Source organism: Liolophura sinensis, chromosome 1 (assembly GCF_032854445.1).
Source record: "Liolophura sinensis isolate JHLJ2023 chromosome 1, CUHK_Ljap_v2, whole genome shotgun sequence".
Lineage (NCBI taxonomy): Eukaryota > Metazoa > Mollusca > Polyplacophora > Chitonida > Chitonidae > Liolophura > Liolophura sinensis.
This window is the reverse complement of record NC_088295.1, coordinates 92,833,718-92,853,482: the sequence shown is the minus strand read 5'-3', so window position 1 is coordinate 92,853,482 and position 19,765 is coordinate 92,833,718. Positions and strand designations below refer to the sequence as shown.

The 19,765-nt window shown below is 42.8% G+C and overlaps 2 protein-coding genes and 1 long non-coding RNA gene across 3 annotated transcripts; 1 reads left to right on the top strand and 2 right to left on the bottom strand.

Moving 5' to 3' along the window:
- Positions 1-115: 115 nt before the first annotated feature.
- LOC135481879 (mucin-2-like) lies at positions 116-6,525 on the bottom strand. The gene is made up of 3 exons (XM_064761635.1): positions 6,407-6,525; positions 5,331-5,507; positions 116-3,981 (listed from the first exon to the last, which is right to left on the bottom strand). Exons 1-3 carry the CDS (start codon positions 6,444-6,446, stop codon positions 3,065-3,067), a joined length of 1,134 nt encoding a protein of 377 aa, XP_064617705.1. The 5' UTR covers positions 6,447-6,525; the 3' UTR covers positions 116-3,064.
- An 891-nt stretch (positions 6,526-7,416) lies between these two features.
- LOC135468893 (uncharacterized) lies at positions 7,417-17,825 on the top strand. The gene is made up of 3 exons (XR_010444265.1): positions 7,417-7,549; positions 15,259-15,346; positions 17,502-17,825. It is a non-coding gene; the product is annotated as an uncharacterized LOC135468893 (long non-coding RNA).
- LOC135482408 (protein BTG4-like) lies at positions 12,856-15,009 on the bottom strand. Its single transcript, XM_064762375.1, is given in 3 exon segments — positions 12,856-12,979; positions 13,026-13,229; positions 14,699-15,009. Coding segments are annotated over 3 exon segments (639 nt in total).
- Positions 17,826-19,765: the final 1,940 nt, after the last annotated feature.

The window sequence follows — 19,765 nt, the reverse complement described above, 5'->3', positions numbered from 1 at the left end:
GATCTTATTTGCTTGACAAAAGGTAGACTGTATGATAAACACCACGAAATGTGGATAAAACAACCCATTTCAAAGGCTCTCTCGCACAATGACAGAACGAAACAACAACTGCATGAAAAGTCAAACAACTTTGTCAGGTTTTATTCATTTGTAAACATCCTTAAGAAAACACTCAGCGCTAAATTGAAGTTTTATCCAGATAACAGAACTACTGCATGGCATTTCTAGAGCGAGGTATGATCATTAAATTACACATGATGTTTCTGGCATTTTCTTTACGTGCAAAACAAATTCAATATATATCCAAAATAAATATATGACGTGCTCATAATTTAAACACGTCACACTTCCCCGAAATTGTCATGTTTGGATATCTTTCTCCACAAGGGTGTATTGTGTATACATGTTAAAGTTACAATTTGGGTTGTGAAAGAAACATATTACAAATTATCCTGTATGTTCACTCTTATGATGTAAGAATTGCATTTTCCTAAACATTAGAACTGGTCAGAAAGAAAAATATAATTCTAAGCAATTGAGTATTTAATAGCCAGGGGTCACAAAGTACGTTTTCACTCATTATGGGATTAACTGCGCAGTTCCAAAAAAAAGACATATTCTCTACAGACGATTTTTGTGACCCGTGCAAAGATACAAATATAATTTAAGGAAAACGCTCATATATTATCCACATACCATTGTTTCTTCGTGCTTATGTCCAAGTGATCAGTGTATATATGAACGTCCAGGGGACATATATCTTTGAATGGCAATGTTGACGTCATTAACTCACGTTACAGTGCGGGAAGATGGACACATACTGACGGTACAGGTCTGTACGGTCCTGGAAGATTGCCAGCCATCTGATATCCACTGAGTTTCTGTCAAATGCCGTTCATTATGAGGCCATGTCATCAACCCGACACAACAGAAGCAGCGATAACTCATATTGAAAAGCACGCTAAAGTGATACGAAACCGCGCGTGAATATTAAATATCGTGAAGGGGAAGTGAGGGTAGGGTAACCTCTATCACATGGTACAATATCGTGAAGGGGAAGGGTGGATACGATAACCTCTATTGGACAGTATTATATCGTGAAGAGGAAGGGAGGATATGATAACCTCTATTGGACAGTATTATATCGTGAAGAGGAAGGGAGGATATGATAACCTCTATTGGACAGTATAATATCGTGAAGAGGAAGGGAGGATATGATAACCTCTATTGGACAGTACAATATCGTGAAGGGGAAGGGAGGATATGATAACCTCTATTGGACAGTACAATATCGTGAAGAGGAAGGGAGGATACGATAACCTCTATTGGACAGTACAATATCGTGAAGGGGAAGGGAGGATACGATAACCTCTATTGGACAGTACAATATCGTGAAGGGGAAGTGAGAATACGATGACCTCTATCACACAGTGCAATATCGTAAAGAGGAAGTGAGGACAGGATAACCTCTATCACACAGTACAATATCGTAAAGAGGAAGTGAGGACAGGATAACCTCTATCACACAGTACAGTATCGTAAAGGGGAAGTGAGAATAGGATAACCTCTATCACACAGTGCAATATCGTAAAGAGGAAGTGAGGACAGGATAACCTCTATCACACAGTACAGTATCGCAAAGGGGGAAGGGAGAATAGGATAACCTCTATCGCACAGTACAATATCGAGAAGGGGAAGGGAGGAAATGATAACCTCTATTGGACAGTATTATATCGTGAAGAGGAAGGGAGGATATGATAACCTCTATTGGACAGTATTATATCGTGAAGAGGAAGTGAGGACAGGATAACCTCTATCACACAGTACAGTATCGCAAAGGGGAAGTGGGGATATGAGTGCAGTAAACTTGTGATTTTGTGAACTTGTGAAGTCACACTGTACAATACCCTGCATAGGAGAAATAAAAGTAAAAAGCACGATAAAGGTGAAATTCATTTAATACAGATATGTGAAACAGTGTGTGTAGGAGATATGAGCGAGGTAAAGTGTGTGTTTGTTCTGTGATACTGAGCAATACCGTGCACGGGAGAAATGAGCATAAGAGCGAGGTATAACTCTACGCCTTTTCGGTCAAATAGAGTATGTAGAATATTCATGTATGTATAGGAGAAAAGAAGATAAGAGCGAGATAATACTTTTATCACACAGTACATCACCGTATACAGAGCGAGAGAAAGGCAACTTCTATCACAATGTTCATCGCTGTGCATAGAAGGAATATAAGCGACAGAGAGGCAATGTTTCTGTCCTGCAGTATAATATAGTGTATAAGTGACATGGCGATATAACGGTTACGTTATACCATACAGTGCAACACCGTGTATAGGAGAAGTGAAATGAGCGAGAATAAGACTAAGTTGTATCACGCAGTACAATACAGTGTATAGGAGATGTGATATGAGCGAGACAACGGCTATGTTATACCACGCAGTACAATACCGTGTATAGGAGATGTGATATGAGCGAGACAAAGGCTATGTTATATCACACAGTGTAATACCATGTATAAGAGAAATGATATGAGCGAGACAAAGGTTATGTTATATCACACAGTACAATACCATGTATAGGAGATATGATATGAGCGAGACAAAGGCTATGTTATATCACACAGTACAATACCATGTGTAAGAGATGTGATATGAGCGAGACAAAGGCTATGTTATATCACACAGTACAATACCGTGTATAGGAGATGTGATATGAGCGAGACAAAGGCTATGTTATATCACACAGTACAATACCGTGTATAGGAGATGTGATATGAGCGAGACAAAGGCTATGTTATATCACACAGTACAATACCGTGCATAGGAGAAGGAAGGATAAGGGTTCGTTACACTTACTGAGTAATAAGAAAATTGTTTTATAACCTTCTTTCGGATGTGGAAATATCATTGTGAAGAGATCTGCTAGCATTCAACGATAATAGCATGGTAGGTTATATATGATTCTAAAATACCAACAAAACGATGGTTACACATAAAGATACATAATCACAGCATTATTAAGCTGGAAAGTTCTCATGACTGATTGCGCTGGACTAGGAACCACTGCTTGCTGATGGGACTATACTGCTCAGCATTGTATGGTCCTCAGCCGTAGGAGATGAAGACGTTAACTCTACTGTGGGCATAGCTGTGGTCGATGACTTTACTGTGGGCACTGGTGTCGCCGTTGACTCTACTGTGGGCACTGTTGTCGCCGTTGACTCTACTGTGGGCACTGGTGTCGCCGTTGACTCTACTGGGGGCATTGGTGTCGCCGTTGACTCTACTGTAGGCACTGGTGTCGGCGTTGACTCTACTATAAGCGCTGATGTCGTCGTTGACTCTGTTGTAAGCACTGGAGTCGCCGTTGACTCTACTGTGGGCATTGGTGTCGCCGATGACATCAATGTGATTACAGGTGAAATCGTGGCTGGTGATGGGGTTTCATTAGAAGTCAAGCTGACGGAGATTGACGGCATGGTAGGTGTTGGAACATCACTCGTATTTGAGGCTATTGAAGCGTTCGTGGATTCTGTATAATTCGTGGGAGTGGAGGCCAGATATTGGGTTGTGGTCTTCCGGGCTGTGGTTGTTACACTCACAGAGGCCGTGTTCGTAACACCTTCCTCTGTCGTGTTCGTGACCACCTTCTCTGTCGTATCTGGCGTAGCTCCAGGCGATGTTGACATGTCCGTGGTTTCGTTTGGGAAGGTCCAGTTGGACTCCATGGTTTTTGTGGTAGTAGGAAGGTCCGTGATGATTATATCAGTGGAACTCGTCATGGGGGAACTTTCGGAAGACTCACTAGATGCTGCGATTGAAGAAGGGGACCCGGATGTGGGCATAGTTGTTAAATTCATATCTGATGTAGAGAGCGCTGACGTTGTTATCGATTTCTGTGAGGTTTGACCGTCTGTGGAGGATTGGTGAGACCTTAACTCGTTCTTTTCAGCGGAATTTTTACCTGCAACTGTACACAAACTGCCTTTCATCACATCGTCATTTCATGAATTTGTCAAATATATAGCAACCATTCGGCAAACGTTAAACATACATTTTACAGTGAAAATTTTCTACAGTAAATTTTGTTTAATATAATGACATATACATATCACGTAACTCAAAAGGAATTAGAATGACTTATGTAAAGGCTTCCTTTCGATTTGATTTGGCTATATGATGGCTCGATTTCCTTGCTGTTAACATATATATAAGTGCACCGTCTGAATGCATGGCTATATCGTCACTACTCTTCAGGTTGTGCTCACCACGCTACACCGTCACTACTCTTCAGGTTGTGCTCACCACGCTATACCATCACTACTCTTCAGGTTGTGCTCGCCGCGCTATACCGTCACTACTCTTCAGGTTGTGCTCACCATGCTATACCGTCACAACTTTTAGGTTGTGCTCACCACGCTATACCGTCACTACTCTTCAGGTTGTGCTTACCACGCTATACCGTCACTACTCTTCAGGTTGTGCTCACCATACTAAAGCGCAACCCTACTCTCCAGGTCATACTCACCATGCTTCAGTGTTACTATTCTCAAGGCTATGCTCATCATTGTATACCATTCCTACTCTTCAGTTGTGCTCTTCATACTAAAGCGTCACTCTACTCTTCAGATCATGCTTAACATGCTAAACAGTGTCAATACTTTTCAGGCATTAGTTAACTTCCTTATTAGTGGCTCTCTACTCCCCGGGGTATGCTCACCACGCTATAGTGTCAGTACCGTCCGGGTTATGCTCACAATACTATGGTGTCACTACTCGTCAGGCTATATAGTTAATTTCCTTTATCCAGTGATTCCACAGATCAGTTTTGCATAAAATAGAAGGAAAGTACATACTTCGGTCACTATGTTTGTGCCATCATTAGAGAAATTGATGATGGCACAAACATAGTGACCGAAATATGATTTCAATATTCGAAGTTACTTTCCATCTATTTTAACTTCACTTTTGCGTCACGCTACTCTCTGGGTTATGCTCACCACGCTACAGTGTTTTTTTCCCCTTTTCAGGCTTTTCCTTAGTTACTCTACTCACCATGCTACAGAGTCACGTTATCCTCCGGGTTATGCTCACCAAGCTCTAGCGTCATCCTACCCTTCAGGTTATGCTAACCATGCTATATCGCCAAAAGGCAATATTAATGAAAGGGCATGGCGTATGCTAAACATGTTCTTTAATAACGGCATTTAAGAGATAAACATGGCCACAGTTTAGTTTCACCGATTCGTCAGGCGACATTAGTAAGGAAAGTGAGTACATGGAGTATACGGTAGTACATGGGGTAGGTTTTTAACTCACAGCCAAATCCCAGGCCGACACCGAGGGCGGCGCACACGAGAAGCAGACCGACCAGGACCCAAAGCGCCTTAGCTCTACGAGACCCGCACCTGAGACAGCGCCAGGCGGAGCCCTGACCATCGTAGAAAGCCTCTTCCACGTACAGATGATGGGGATGCGATTTATGCTCCGACAGCTCTACAACGGTGTATGGTAAACTACACTAGGACATATTCTGCTGGAGCCAAATGTGACATTTACACCCATACCAGTAAAAGGACGTGAAAGACCACGCAGACACGTAAGATAACATCCGAAAATGTAACATGACAACAAGACACTAAGATAACGTCAGGAAATGTAACATTACAACATGACACGTAAGACAACACCAGGAAATGTGGCATTATAACAGCACACGTAAGATAACGTCAGGAAATGTAACATTATAACCGTACACGTAAGATAACACCAGGAAATGTAACATTACAACAGGACACGTAGGATAACGTCAGGAAATAAAACATTACAACAGGGCTCAAAAGATAACGTCAGGAAACGTAATATTACACCAGGAAATGTAACATTACAACAGGAGATGTAACATTACAACAGGACACACAAGAAAACGTCTGGAAACGTAACATTACAACAGGACACACAAGATAACGTCAGGAAACGCAGCATGGCGACAGGACTCCCTATTTAACATCAGGAAAGGTTAAATTACAACAGGAGATATAAGACATCCAGGAAAACTACCTTGCAACAGGCCATGCTATTTAACGCCTTGCTACAGAGGGCGTGGACAGGTTGAATTTAAAACACCAAGAGACATTTAGGTCATTGCAGGATGTCATTCTTTTCATTAACAATTCAAAACTTGGAATTACAGATATCATACACCATTTTCTATGGAGGAGATTGAATCTAGGAGAGTGTCTAATTGAATATCAGACCTGTGGTGTGAGTTACCAAACTACCACACCAGTGGATGCAAATCTTACCAACGTGACAATAAGGTTCGAACTGTCCATATCCTTACCAATGGAAGCATTCTTGTTTGGCATTAACGCTTTTACGAGTTCTACACTTACCGTATGAGTCGGACATTCTCGGGAATTTCTTCTCACTCATCTCTGTCTCCTACACCTCTTGTCTCGCTTTAAGTACAATACCACCCATAGCGCGGATGTGTCTCTATAGGTAGTCAGTGTATGTCGCAATGGCGGAGGTGTGACTGTTGTCAGTTGAAGATGTAATCTGGTCTAGATGGTGTCGTACTACAGTCGCTGAACTCTGTACCTGTGGCTCCATAAACCCGCCTCTCTTTAACAGCGACCAGATATCGGCCCACAACTCACCTGCCTATAAACACTTATTCATGCACATATCGCTCAGCTATCTGTGTTGTCACGTCATGCTTAAAACCGTTGTCTTCATTTTTGCATTGTATGTTGGTTTAACCCAAGGGACAGAATTTACAACAGTCACGTTATTACTAGGGGTTCAAACCAGTCAGACTCGAATCCCTATTGAAACCTTTAGGATTATTATTATTCTCATCAATTTTGTGATACATTTTGTGAGAAAATGGTACATTCCTGAAACTACAGTATGTTTTAGGAAAGGATCTGAAGTTGTACTTTTTAGCTTTTGCAAACATTTGGTCGCCTGACTTCGCGGCCATATTAGATTTTGTGCGAAATCATGAAAATTTTCTTCTCCAGACCAACTGATGCAACTGAGATGAAATTTAAACTACCGTTGAATTTATTTATTTATTTATTTATTTATTTATTTATTTATTTATTTGATTGGAGTTTTACGCCTTACTGAAGAATATTTCACTTATACGACGGCCACCAGCACATGGTGGGGAGAAACAGGGCAGAGGCCAGGGGAAACCCACTACCATCCACAGGTTGCTGGGAGACCAACTACCGTTGAACAAGCCCAGACATGCTCATTTTGTTCATGAGAACTTTCTCGGTTGAAAATTGTACAAGCACGCTATTGGATAAAAATGTCATGTGACCAAAAAGTACTTGTCTTGTCAATAATCTCTACACTATAGACGACGCCAGGCAAATAATTGCTATCTGATGTAGATTTGGACGCGGATTCCGAGTATGCAAGTTTTGCAAAACCGGTAGCGACGGCCTCAAAACCAGAAGTGGGCGTATGTCCTTAACCAGGTACGCTAGAGACGCAATCTTAAAGACTAACATCATCCCAAGGTAAGGAGACAAATTTTACATGACTGGAAATGTTGCCCGCAAACCGAAAGTAGGACATGCTTGCTCTCCGCCCATTTTTACATTTTTTCAAAGCTGGAAAACTTCTACAGCTAAAAGTTCTCAACAGAAATGCGTGAAACTGGGGTATGTTGTAGCCCTGGAGACGAACTTTAGCGAGTAAAAATTTGGGTGACCTGACCACTTGAGAGTGACTTTCACCAGAACTCCATGTCCGATTTGCTTGAAATTTAATACACATGCACGCCTTCATATATTCTCCAAATACCGAATTACTATATTTGGCACATTTACGTGCTCTGTAGTGTACATGCAATGTATTGATGGCTACGAAGAATTTACGCTTTATAATTAAGTTGGTTATGTGCCCATGCTTAAAGACATCATTCAATTAACCGGAAGAGACGCCTGTCTTGCCAGCGACAAGAGAGGTGGTCATCTATCGTGACTCAGTCGGTGAAGAACACGTATTTGTCTCGTGCTAACGAGTTGTTTCCCGTGACAAACAATTAACTCCGTCAGCCCATCGTGGCTTTCTCTATCCCAGAGTTCGTGTTTCCCGATGGAACGCTTTGTGTCCCTCTGGACTTTGACAAGGGTTACGTTCAACCCCTGTACCCCACAAATTACTCTCTCTACTCCACCGGGTTCGTCCATAACGCAATGCCACATTCGTGATGTGGAACGAAACGTTGTTATTTGACATTATGAACACCAACGCCCCACCTATTTTGCGGTTCACGTTGTTGGAGATCACGTGATGGCCCTAGTGTGAGTTAAACCAAAATGGCCACCCCATATATACGGAAAAAGACAATGCTTCCACTCCGTCAGCGAGCAGTAAGTTCTGGCTGTGCAAAAAAACGTCTTATAAGATCTACAGAAATACTGTCTGCGCTTGCTGAAAAGTATATATATCCAGGAAGTACTGTATCGCTGAAAGAGTTTTAAAAATTGGCATTTTCCTTTGCTATAATGAGTCGAATGAGTTCTGTCTACATGTGACAATATGCCTCCAGCCGAATGAGTACTACCTACAAGTGAAAATACGGCTCTAGCCGAATGAGCACTATCTACATACAACATGACGGGCCGAATGAGTAATGTCATGTGACAATATAGCTGGAGTCGAATGAGTACTATCTACATGTGACAATATGCTCCAGCCGAATGAGTACTATCTATATGTGACAATATGGCTCTAACCGAATGAGTACTATCTATATGTGACAATATGGCTCGAGCCGCATGAACATTATCTACATGTGACAATATGGCTAGAGCCGCATGAACACTATCTATATGTGACAATATGGCTCTAACCGAATGAGTACTATCTATATGTGACAATATGGCTCGAGCCGCATGAACACTATCTATATGTGACAATATGGCTCTAACCGAATGAGTACTATCTATATGTGACAATATGGCTAGAGCCGCATGAGCACTATCTACATGTGACAATATGGCTAGAGCCGCATGAACACTATCTACATGTGACAATATGGCTAGAGCCGCATGAACACTATCTACATGTGACAATATGGCTAAAGCCGCATGAACACTATCTACATGTGACAATATGGCTCTAACCGAATAAGCACCATGTACATGTGACAATATAGCTCGAGTGGAATGAGTACTATGTACATGTGACAATATCGCTCGAGCCTAAGGAGCACTGTCTACATGTGACAATATGGCTCTAGCTAAATGATGCTATCTACATGTGACAATATGGCTCAACTGGGTTTAACGTCGTATTTTCAGTCATATGACGACGAAGGAATCCTTAGTGTGCATGTAATGTGCCACCTTGTTGCAGGGCAGATTTCTACCGCTCTTTCATCTAGTGCTGCTTCACTGAGACTCCTTACCGAAGGCAAGTAAGCCGCGCCGCCCGAGCCATTGTACCGACACGGGTCAACCAGTCTGAACGCCAAGCGAGGAAGTTACAACTTCCTCTTTTAAGATCTTAGGTGTGACTCGACCCAGAATTGACCCTGGATCTACCGCTTTACAAGGCAATGAAGTTAAGTGGGTAATCGTTTAAGTGTTGACTTATAGTTCTTCGTAACGTACATTTGTGTGGAACCGATGCACGTTTTGCAATACATAAGCTATACCCTTACAACGCATGCGTCGCTCTGTACCTTTCTCTTTACATCAGTACCACCAATAGCAAATTATTGTACAGAAATCTTGAACAACGCCGAGGTCACTGGAGTCAAGGTGTTGGGGCAGGAAGTGATGTCAGAAAACACAAACAATCCCTCTCAACCTATATCTCTAATAATACTTTATCGAGAGTATGTACAACATGATTCTAACAAGAACGTAAAACAATTTTATTGATGAATGCTGATTAAATAGCTCCGCGGGAGGCCAAGTGATGTGGCAAAGCCTAAACAATGCCCCTCACAGGCTCCAACAGTCAAGCTTGTCTAGTGGTGATAGTGATGTGAAGAGAAAGGTAAAGGGCGACGCGGGCGCTGTTAGGACTATGTGCATAAACCAGTATGCCCAGTGACGAATTTTCTGATTTCAGTCACATCTTTAATTCCGCCATTTTGGCACTTCAACTGTTATTGCGTCACATCATTGCAACAGTCCCCTTTGTTATATAATAGTATATCATCTCGTGTATACAATCCACGATGATGTAATTAGGTCTTAAACGCTTGTTGTGACGTCACTATTCAGAAACCGTAAGTTTTCCCTCCGGAAGGTACAGCAGCCGTACTTTCCTAAATTCGTCTGGCAGATCTGAATTGATTAGCCAAGTTAAAATATAGCCCCCGTGCAATCTGCGAACTTTCGTATCCCCACTTCCTCCCTCCGCTAAACACAGAAATCGTTTATTATGGAACACTAATGCAACCGTTTAAGTGGGAGGAAGACCTAGTAGCTGTATATTCGCTTCGCGTACTTTCTTATCCGGGAATGTAGGGTTACTCGGCCTTTCTCCACACCAGTATTTGAGTATTTAACGCCATAAACTCTTGGATTCTTCACGAATATGATGACCGTCAGTTTTATGTGTGCATGGAAGACTTCACAGTAGGCCTGGAGTAAATTTACCAGCTAACTTTCACATGTGTGACGTATACATATACATGTTCGCCATTTAAGGTTGAAGATCTAATTCACTGTGGTTTTACTCAAGAATTTCATCTGTACGATGATGGTCTATTTTATGGGTAGTGTTAACCAGAGTGCCTGGGATAAACTACCAAACTTACGCTAGCTACTGATAAACTTCTCCACACGTGGAATAAAGCTATGAAAACCATATTGGCGAAAGACAAGTTTTTTTCCTGAAAATGTTTTTCTGCAAACTGTCACACGAGCGTCGTCAGTCGCTTGTGACCATAGTCCACTGGGAACACGGAGAGCCCCGCGTGCACAAGTTGTCTGTCTAGGATAGGGATTGGGCGCAAATCTCGCGCGACCTATGGCAATTGAAAGGTGCATCTGAACCAATCGGCCACGATCAGTTCTTAATGTCAAAGGAGGCGCAAGATAAAATTCAGATGTGAAACAAACTAATTAGTTGAGGCGTTGCTACCTCGCCATAGTGTGAAAGAGGATACCATATGTACATTATATTATACAGCGAAACAAATGAAGACCAGTCTAGCTCATCCAGGTGTCGCTTAACCCAGACACTGTGCGGTGTCCTAAAAACAAATTAATCGTTAACCGGTTGTTTTATAGTCTTGGATTCCGTCATACTTAGGGATATCTTTGATGCGGATTGCGGACAACAGTTTTTGAGTGCGCCAGGTCATTTACATATTTTATCACTTCAAAAACCGGACATGTTCGGACTGTTTCCATTTGTTTTCCTCAGATTCTCGAATTCATTGGAGCACTATATTGTGTGTTTATATGGAATAAAAGACAGGCAGTTTTCTGCAGAAAATCTGGCTATACAAAGACTAGAAAATCGGACGAAACAAATACCATTGCTGAGATCTATAAGCTAATGACGATCTGACAGCATTTTTCATCAAGTCCTAAGAAGAAATGTCAAACGAGGAGATTTTTGTTACGAATGTAAAGTTCCGACACTCTTTGGAGTGGGATTTAATCACAATAGAAGATGTGTTTTAAAAAACCATACATAAATTATCATAATACCTTTAAAATATAGCTGTCCAAATTTCCACATTTAAATAGCCCCATACTTACAGCATGAGCGGAGCGGGTGACTATCAATTGCACAAGACATCACGATTAACATTAATAAAAACCTTCCATTCGTCACCTAAATATCTGGATTTGGTACAAAATATAGGGCAATAATTTAGGATTTCAATAGACAGTTCCATCATGTTTCTTCAGGGAACCTGACATAATGAACAGACACACAATTCAACAGACATCCTTTCTCCAACAAACTTGCCTCAAATAGCATTTTTGGAATTGAAATACAACATGGCTGGGACCATCATCACAAATGTTTCTTGCACAAAATAAAGCTTTAAAGTAAATAAAAGTAGAACTCTAAATGATGCGTAAACTGTACAAAAATAAACCAGGTATGCCTGGAGAGTCCTACACGTTTAGACACTAGATTGGTTATTTACACATGGCCTCAGCAAAGCACTAGAAACACTGGGACCCGCAGGCGACCGCTCAGATCGCGGTCTCGTTCCAGCCCCTTGTCCCACAAACCGTTCCTGTCATTATTCAGGGTAAGGCAGGTGTATAGCTTTGGTAGAGCTACATCATTATATGTACAATGTCCGTAACAAACAAGAAATAATCCTACCAAGTGTAGGGAAAGGTCCACGGTCGCCCTATACCCCAGGAGGAGCCCGAGGGTGACCAACTGTGTTATATACTAACAAGCCGTAAATTGATAAAAACGATTATGGCCGAACATATATACAAATATCTTGTGTAGTTAACTGGAGAGGTCTATTCATCCATGGCGTCATCATCTTCTATCCAGCATAAAAACATAGCGGAACAGACGTGAAGCAACATCCACGCCTACATTAAAATGCCCCCAAAACGGATAAAAACATCTGGGATGAAACCACTGACTGATCCAGGAAGAGCACCTGTTGGCCCATTCTGGCGTGGATGGGTTAAGCGGCGATGGTTGGACTGGTGTTGGCACTGCGGACCCACTGGTAACGGTTCTTGACGATTGGTCGGTAGTAGGTTGTTCCTCCACTGCTCACCTGGACGTGATGGATGGAGGCACCGGTGGAGGCCCGGCTGTAAGCGGAGGTCAGGTACTGTTTATGGGGGTTGTGGTAGTGGTACGGCTGTTAGACACTGGGCCTGGTGGTGGCGGTTATGGGAATTGTGTTGTTGCTTTAGATAGACGCGCTTGTCGCGGACGTCCTTGACCAGGTAATGGAATGGGTCGGCGTACTCTTCAGTGATCCACAGCTGGCGGTAACTCTCCTTGTCCGTGTCGTAGCAGCCCTTCTCCTGCCATTCCTCCGTCGGGGAGTAGGCCTTTGGCTGGTAGCTGCTAGACTTCTTGTTCAGTCGGCTGGCCAGGAACTGTAGGTTCTTCTCGTCATCTTCCTGGTGCTTCTCCATCATACAGGAAATGTCCAGGGTGAGGGCGTTGTTCTCATTCTGACCAGGCTTAAAACACGCCACTGTACATTGATTACACTTGTGCTCTCCTAACCTGAAACACAGAGGGAGAGACAAATGGGTGAGGGAACGAGATATTTACGACTTACGATAATGGGTGCGGAAACGATGCTGAGTATACGGATTGGTTAATAGACGAAGGAATGAGATACTGACTATGCGGATTGGGTTAATGGGTGTGGGAAACTATACGGTATACGGATAGGGTTAATGGACGAAGGAACTAGATACTATCTATACGGATTGGGTTAATGGACAAAGGAGCGAGATACTGACTGATGGCTTGGGTTTAATGGGTGCGGAAACGACATACTGACCAAGTTAATAGATTAATGGGTGAGGCAACGATGTACTGACTTACGGCTTAGGTTAATAGGTGAGGGAGCGACGTAATGACTGACGGCGTGGAATATTGGGTGAAGGGACGATGTACTGACTGACGGCTTAAGATAATGGATAAAGGAACGGTGTACTGATTGACGAGTTAAGATAATGGATAAGGGAACGGTGTACTGATTGACGAGTTAAGATAATGGATAAGGGAACGGTGTACTGATTGACGAGTTAAGGATAATGGATAAGGGGACGGTGTACTGATTGACGGCTTAAGATAATGGACGAGGGGACGGTGTACTGATTGACGGCTTACGATAATGGACGAGGGGACGGTGTACTGATTGACGGCTTACGATAATGGACGAAGGAACGGTGTACTGATTGACGGCTTAAGATAATGGATGAAGGAACGGTGTACTGATTTATTGATTTATTTATTTAATTGGTGTTTTACGCCGTACAAAAATATTTCACTTATACGACGGCGGTCAGCATTATGGTGGGGTGGAAACCGGGCAGAGCCCTTGGGAAACCCACGACCATCGGCAGGTTGCTGACAGACCTTCCTACGTACGGTACGGCCTGAGAGGAAGACAGTATGACCCGGGCTTGTGCTGACGGCGACCGCATTGGTAAGTGAGCCACGGAGTCCCCGTGTACTGATTGACGGCTTAAGATAATGGATGAAGGAACGGTGAACTGACTAACGGCTTAAGGTAATGGATGAAGGAACGGTGCACAGGTTGACGATGTACAGACTTTCCTGGGTGCAAGCGAAACAGATGATGAATATATATCACTGCGCAAATAGTTCCATTTTCTTTTTATCAGTTATAAGGCGGCAAAAAGAGTAAAAATTTGCTACATCAAATTCCAGTATTATAGTCTTGGGGAATAGGCCTACAGCCTGAGAAGTGAATACAAAGAAAATCGAGTTTTTAAGTGCTCTTTTTTCTTTTGCGAGAGAAGCACATAAAGTCTACCGTATTAGTGGGATAACAGTCCAACATTATACTTACCTGGTTTGTTTAAACTGCACATATACTTGAACATAGATTAATTTTAAAATTTTGTCGTGTTATACCACCCCCTAAAACTGGATTGTAGCAACATCCTAATTTCTCCATTTAGTTTCTACACTTTTGCGTATGACGTTTTTGTACTTACCGACAGGTGACCTCCATGGGGTCAATCCATAACACAAGCTCTACAGGTAGACGCAGGTTGTGAAGCTCCAATTTTGATTGATTGGCGGCTCGCCGTAACACGGGATCGTGATGCTGATTGGTGGACAGACGCACGCACCTGTAACCTTGACCTTTGCTGGGTTTCTCCGAGTGCCAGTGGTTCTTGAAGCGTTCTACTAGAATGGCGGACAAATTGTCTGAGAAGATCGCAAGTTTTTCCTTCGGCACACCGCTGTTTTCACGCAAGACGCGAGTCAAAAACACGACAGCCGCTGCTATTTCTTCCCTCATAATTCTGCTTTGAGCCAGTACCAGAGTATCACAATGTAATGTCACAGCTAAGATCTGGCCAGCCAAGTGTGGCCAGCCGAAAATCACAAGTGTGGCCCACTCGAATACCAAAAGTGTTGCCAGCCGAATATCACAGCCAAGTGTGCACAGTCGAATATCAAATATGTAGGCAGCGGAGTATCACAGTTTCCAGCAATTATATCAGCCTCTATTCCTTTGTTCTCAAAGCCTCTATTCCTTTGTTCCCAGGTACATAGTTCGCAAGTCCAATTTGGCAGATTTTACCTGTCAAAATATACTTGGGATATCGTCACCAGACAACAGCTCCACTCACCAGGTAAACTTCTACCGCTACCTGAAATCAAGAAATAACCGAAATTACCGTAATTGGACAACAGTCATATTTATCTTGGACAATTATATGAACATTACATACGTAATACATGTGTAGCAATTTAACTGTAGTCTTCATCTGCAGGCTCATGCACCAGAAAGCTTCGTTATAAATGATAATATCACTGATCTGATTTGGGGCCATCACCCCCAATCCATGCTCTGCAATCACATAAATTCAACTTCTCACCATTGCCACTCCGTCTCCGCAGCTTGTCTGTATGCTCAACCTAACATTTACAGTTTTATAGGTGAGGCTTGCTAAGTGCTCCCCGTCCCCCCTACCCCTGTACCTATTCCCACCCGCTGCTGACCACCTTGCAGCTGCCAAATCGCCAGCGTCCTACATCAAAGCCCGCCAGCACAATAACACACTCTAGTGCCAGAATAACAATACAGTTAGTCCCCCTTTGTCAGCCCCACGGGGAAAACCCACCCCCTCCCCAGCCCCCGTCTTCCCCTACGAGCCCTCCAAAAGATATTTATGTCACCTGAACACCTTTCCAGGTAAAACTTAGCTTTTGTGGCTTGGATGATTTGTTTGGATTAAAACCGATTTTTGACAAGAAACCACATGTCACATTCCTCCTCTGTTACATCAGTAATACTCTCCCTAGAATGACAAACAGCTAGAGTAAGCCTGAAGGTTTCACACAACCCCTGCTTCACATACTCAGTGTATACATAGCCTGGGATGAGCTGATGGGGTAGGGGTGGAGCAATAATTTGCAATTCAGGGTCTGATTATATGGGCAGCCGAATAGGTTTAATCAAGTTCTTGGTTATCACTCTGTACAAATCCGTTTTAGTGCTAAGCACATCATATATGGCATGTGCATCGAGTCACACACCACAAAATATACTAGACCAATAGAAAGAACACAATCTGAACATCAGCATTCTAAAAGTGAAATTCTGCACTCAGGTGTCAATGAAGTCTTATTGGATTAATTTGGACAGGTCTCGGTCGTTCGGCTGATCAAATCTTTGACATCAACGTTTTGCAGAATGTCGCACCTATTGCGAATATGGGCTTGGTTTAACCGAATAATTATAATTCACACGACTTGGAAAAGCAATCTTTCCTATGGTCTCATTTAATCCCTATTGAACTGTCCGTCAGATTAGCGTGGCTAATAGGTAAAGGTGACAGATGTTACATGGGCGCTAAGTACTGGTGATCAGACCTGCGCTTTGCACGTGATGCCCAGGGGGTGTGGATAAACACGTATGCTCGGTGTGCCTGCAAGTCTCAGTATGGAGGAGAGTAGTGAAGTGTCCTATACATACTTGGAGAGTGGATATATTTTACGGCTATTTTCTATATACCGACTGTGTTCGCCTCAGGAGATGTGTACGACATAATTCGCCTTGGAGAAGCTTTATTTATCTACGAACATATCTGAGAAGCGGGTCCCCCAAATGTAAACAATTCATGCTTGTCGCATACCGTGGTGTTGAAGACATGCTGGGTAACCAATAATTCAAGAGAAACCTATTGTATGTATTTGAGAAGAATCAGTCAAATCTTGATGCTGGCAATCTAACAAGGAATCGTACATTTGGGAATTTTAAACAGTAGGTCGACTCTTTTGCTAGTCAATGCCCCCACCTCAGATATTCATTGCGAAAAGTTGTTTGTTCAATGAATTGAGGTACGCCAGTCTACCACGTTACAGCAACCTGAACTTTAAAATTCCCGTACATTTTTGTGATAGGACGGATAAGACGGGAAGAGCACATGTAGCGTACGTTGGGATTTCGGAGAGGTTACCAGATATCAAAGTCAAAATAACTCACCATTTTTGAATTGCGGCAAAAGAGGTTACGGTGTTAAGCAAGGAGTTTAGCAGATAGCACAGTGTCAAAAGTATTTGTATAACCTTTGTCTCCCAAAGTTGGGAGTGACGGGACAGCCCGTGGCTGACCCCACACAAAGCTCGAGCCCTCCACAGGCTTCCCTTGGTTCGGAGGGTGGTGGGGGGGGGGGGGGGGGGGGAGCAGGGGATCACACAAAACACCTTATTTCTTGTCCGTGAACTTTTGATAAAACCCGCTTATCTTGACAACAGAGTGGAAAAGTTTTATTCCTGTTTCAGAAAACGTTCCACGAGACAGATGTAGAAGGATATTGCTCACCAGTGCCGCTGCAGTCCACGCTGTTAGCTGCCCGTCCCTGCCGAAGTGACGCCGTCTTTGTGTGTGCGATGTCCTTTCGGTCTTGAGGGAGCAGGCTCGGGACAGGCTGACCATTGAGAGTGCAGCCAATCAGAGAGCTGACATCAGCTGAATTTGGGAGTCGGGTTTCTATCCTTGCACCACGCCCTGCTTGCTGATGCAAAAATGTGTGCTATACATCTGTGGTCTGTGCCAGGGCTTTAATGATTCGTTGGCTGGAGCCAGGAGAAATCACTAAATTTAGTTTCGGTATTTATTTGTCTGAGGTTTTGCGTTGCAGTGGAATTTTTTTAAAGATATAGTAATCCTAGGTCAAATTATAAAGCGATCTGGGTGTGCGGGTGTCGGAGACAGGGGGAGTGGGGTGGGGTCGTGACTGGAGGCGGACTAACTACCACAATTGGATTCAACTGCAAGCACAAGCCATTCAGACAATAAAGCCATAAAAGCTGGCCTTGAACAAGGGAAGGGTTGACCAGTCAACAAGTGAAAGCTATATACCAGTGACAGAATAACTTCTTAGCCAAGGCTTAAAGTGAAGTTAATGTTCATGGTACGTGGACTAATACTTTGCAACTAATGGGGTACTAAGATATCAGAATTTAGATGTTGTCGTTCTGTTTAACGCTACACAATAAGGCTAAATGCTAGATGCTTGGCGATGTGTTTTCTAATATAGCTGTTATGCTTGTCCCAGGTTTTATGAGTGGAGGAAAACAGACACACGTATATCAGTGAGTTATCTCGTCATTCTTTACTCGACCAACGGAGTGCTCGGGGTAAACCACCGACCTTTGGCATGTTCCTGACGAGCATTCCTACATGACATTCACTGTACAGGTGCAATCGACCACTTATTGTCACAAAGACCCCACGTATACACCGAGAACTAGACAATCTACAAATTCCCTGTCCTTTGCCGGTTTTGAGTCCGTACGTCATGTGTTTTAGCCATTGTGAGGCAGACACGTTAACACTGAATGGATGAATGAATGAATGAGTGAATGACTATGGCTAAGCACCACACCAGCAGTATTTCAGCCATATCGTGGCGACTAAACATTTTGGATGGATAGTTTCTACCTACTATAAAACAAGTTATGCATGGGTTTGTTTGTTGCTAGACATTTCCGTGGAGACTTGTACATTTGGAAGCTGTGTACATTTTATTTTGGAAACAAGTAGATAAATTAACACCTTCTCCGCTTTCCCCCCCACGATATAGCCGCAGTAGTGCGGAGTCGCGTTAACCCATAATCATTCATTCGTTTTCAGATTTTTTTTGACTGTGTATATTTCGACAGCAACTTCGACATTTCGGTCTTTCAAAGGAACGCTCTCATATATTATACTTCTGTCAGTTTCTCTGATGAGAACGAAAGTTCGAAGATATAGAAGTTGAGAAGGTTTTCTTTTTTATACACTCCACTCCAGAAATAAAAAAGTAACTACTGTACATGTGTTTATATAGTCTTAAATTATCAGCGACCGCTAAGGCAGTTGTCAGTCAATGAAGCAGTGACACATTTTGTCTATATACAACAGTGATGTGCCTATTTCAGTTCGAATGATGACATTACCCGTGACAAGTTCTGACCAACTTTCTCAAAATGTCGGGACAGCGGATTGTACAAAATTAGCGCTCAGGTGTAAATCGCCAATGATCAGACATCACCTGTCTCCCCTACTCCCACCTCTAAATCTCGTGGACTATAGTCTACCATTAACACTCTTCGCGACAAGGATATTTTACTGTAATCAGTCAGACCCATTAATTTACTTAAAAGTCCGGCCTCACACCGGAACAGTTGTTATACTTACACACCTTTTGAACTATCTCCTATAATGCTCGTTTCTCTTTAATGTTCACCGACACAGCTAATGGAATGCTCACAGTAGCAAGCTTAGCTTCAGGTTTGTAGCCACCTACTATGCCAACGGAGATATTATTTGAATTCTGTCACGAAAGTGTCCAAGAATTCCAACAGGCGCGTTTGATGGCTTAAGGTTATAGGTATCCAAGATGATCTTTGGTTATGTCCTAACAGAACCTTTTCAACATGGTATATTTGTCAGTTCTGTCCCAACATGATATCCAGCCAATTCGACATGGCGCACATGTCAGTTAAGGATACCCCCACCCTCAATGAACTTAGTCTCTGTCTGCACAGTCATTTCCACAAAC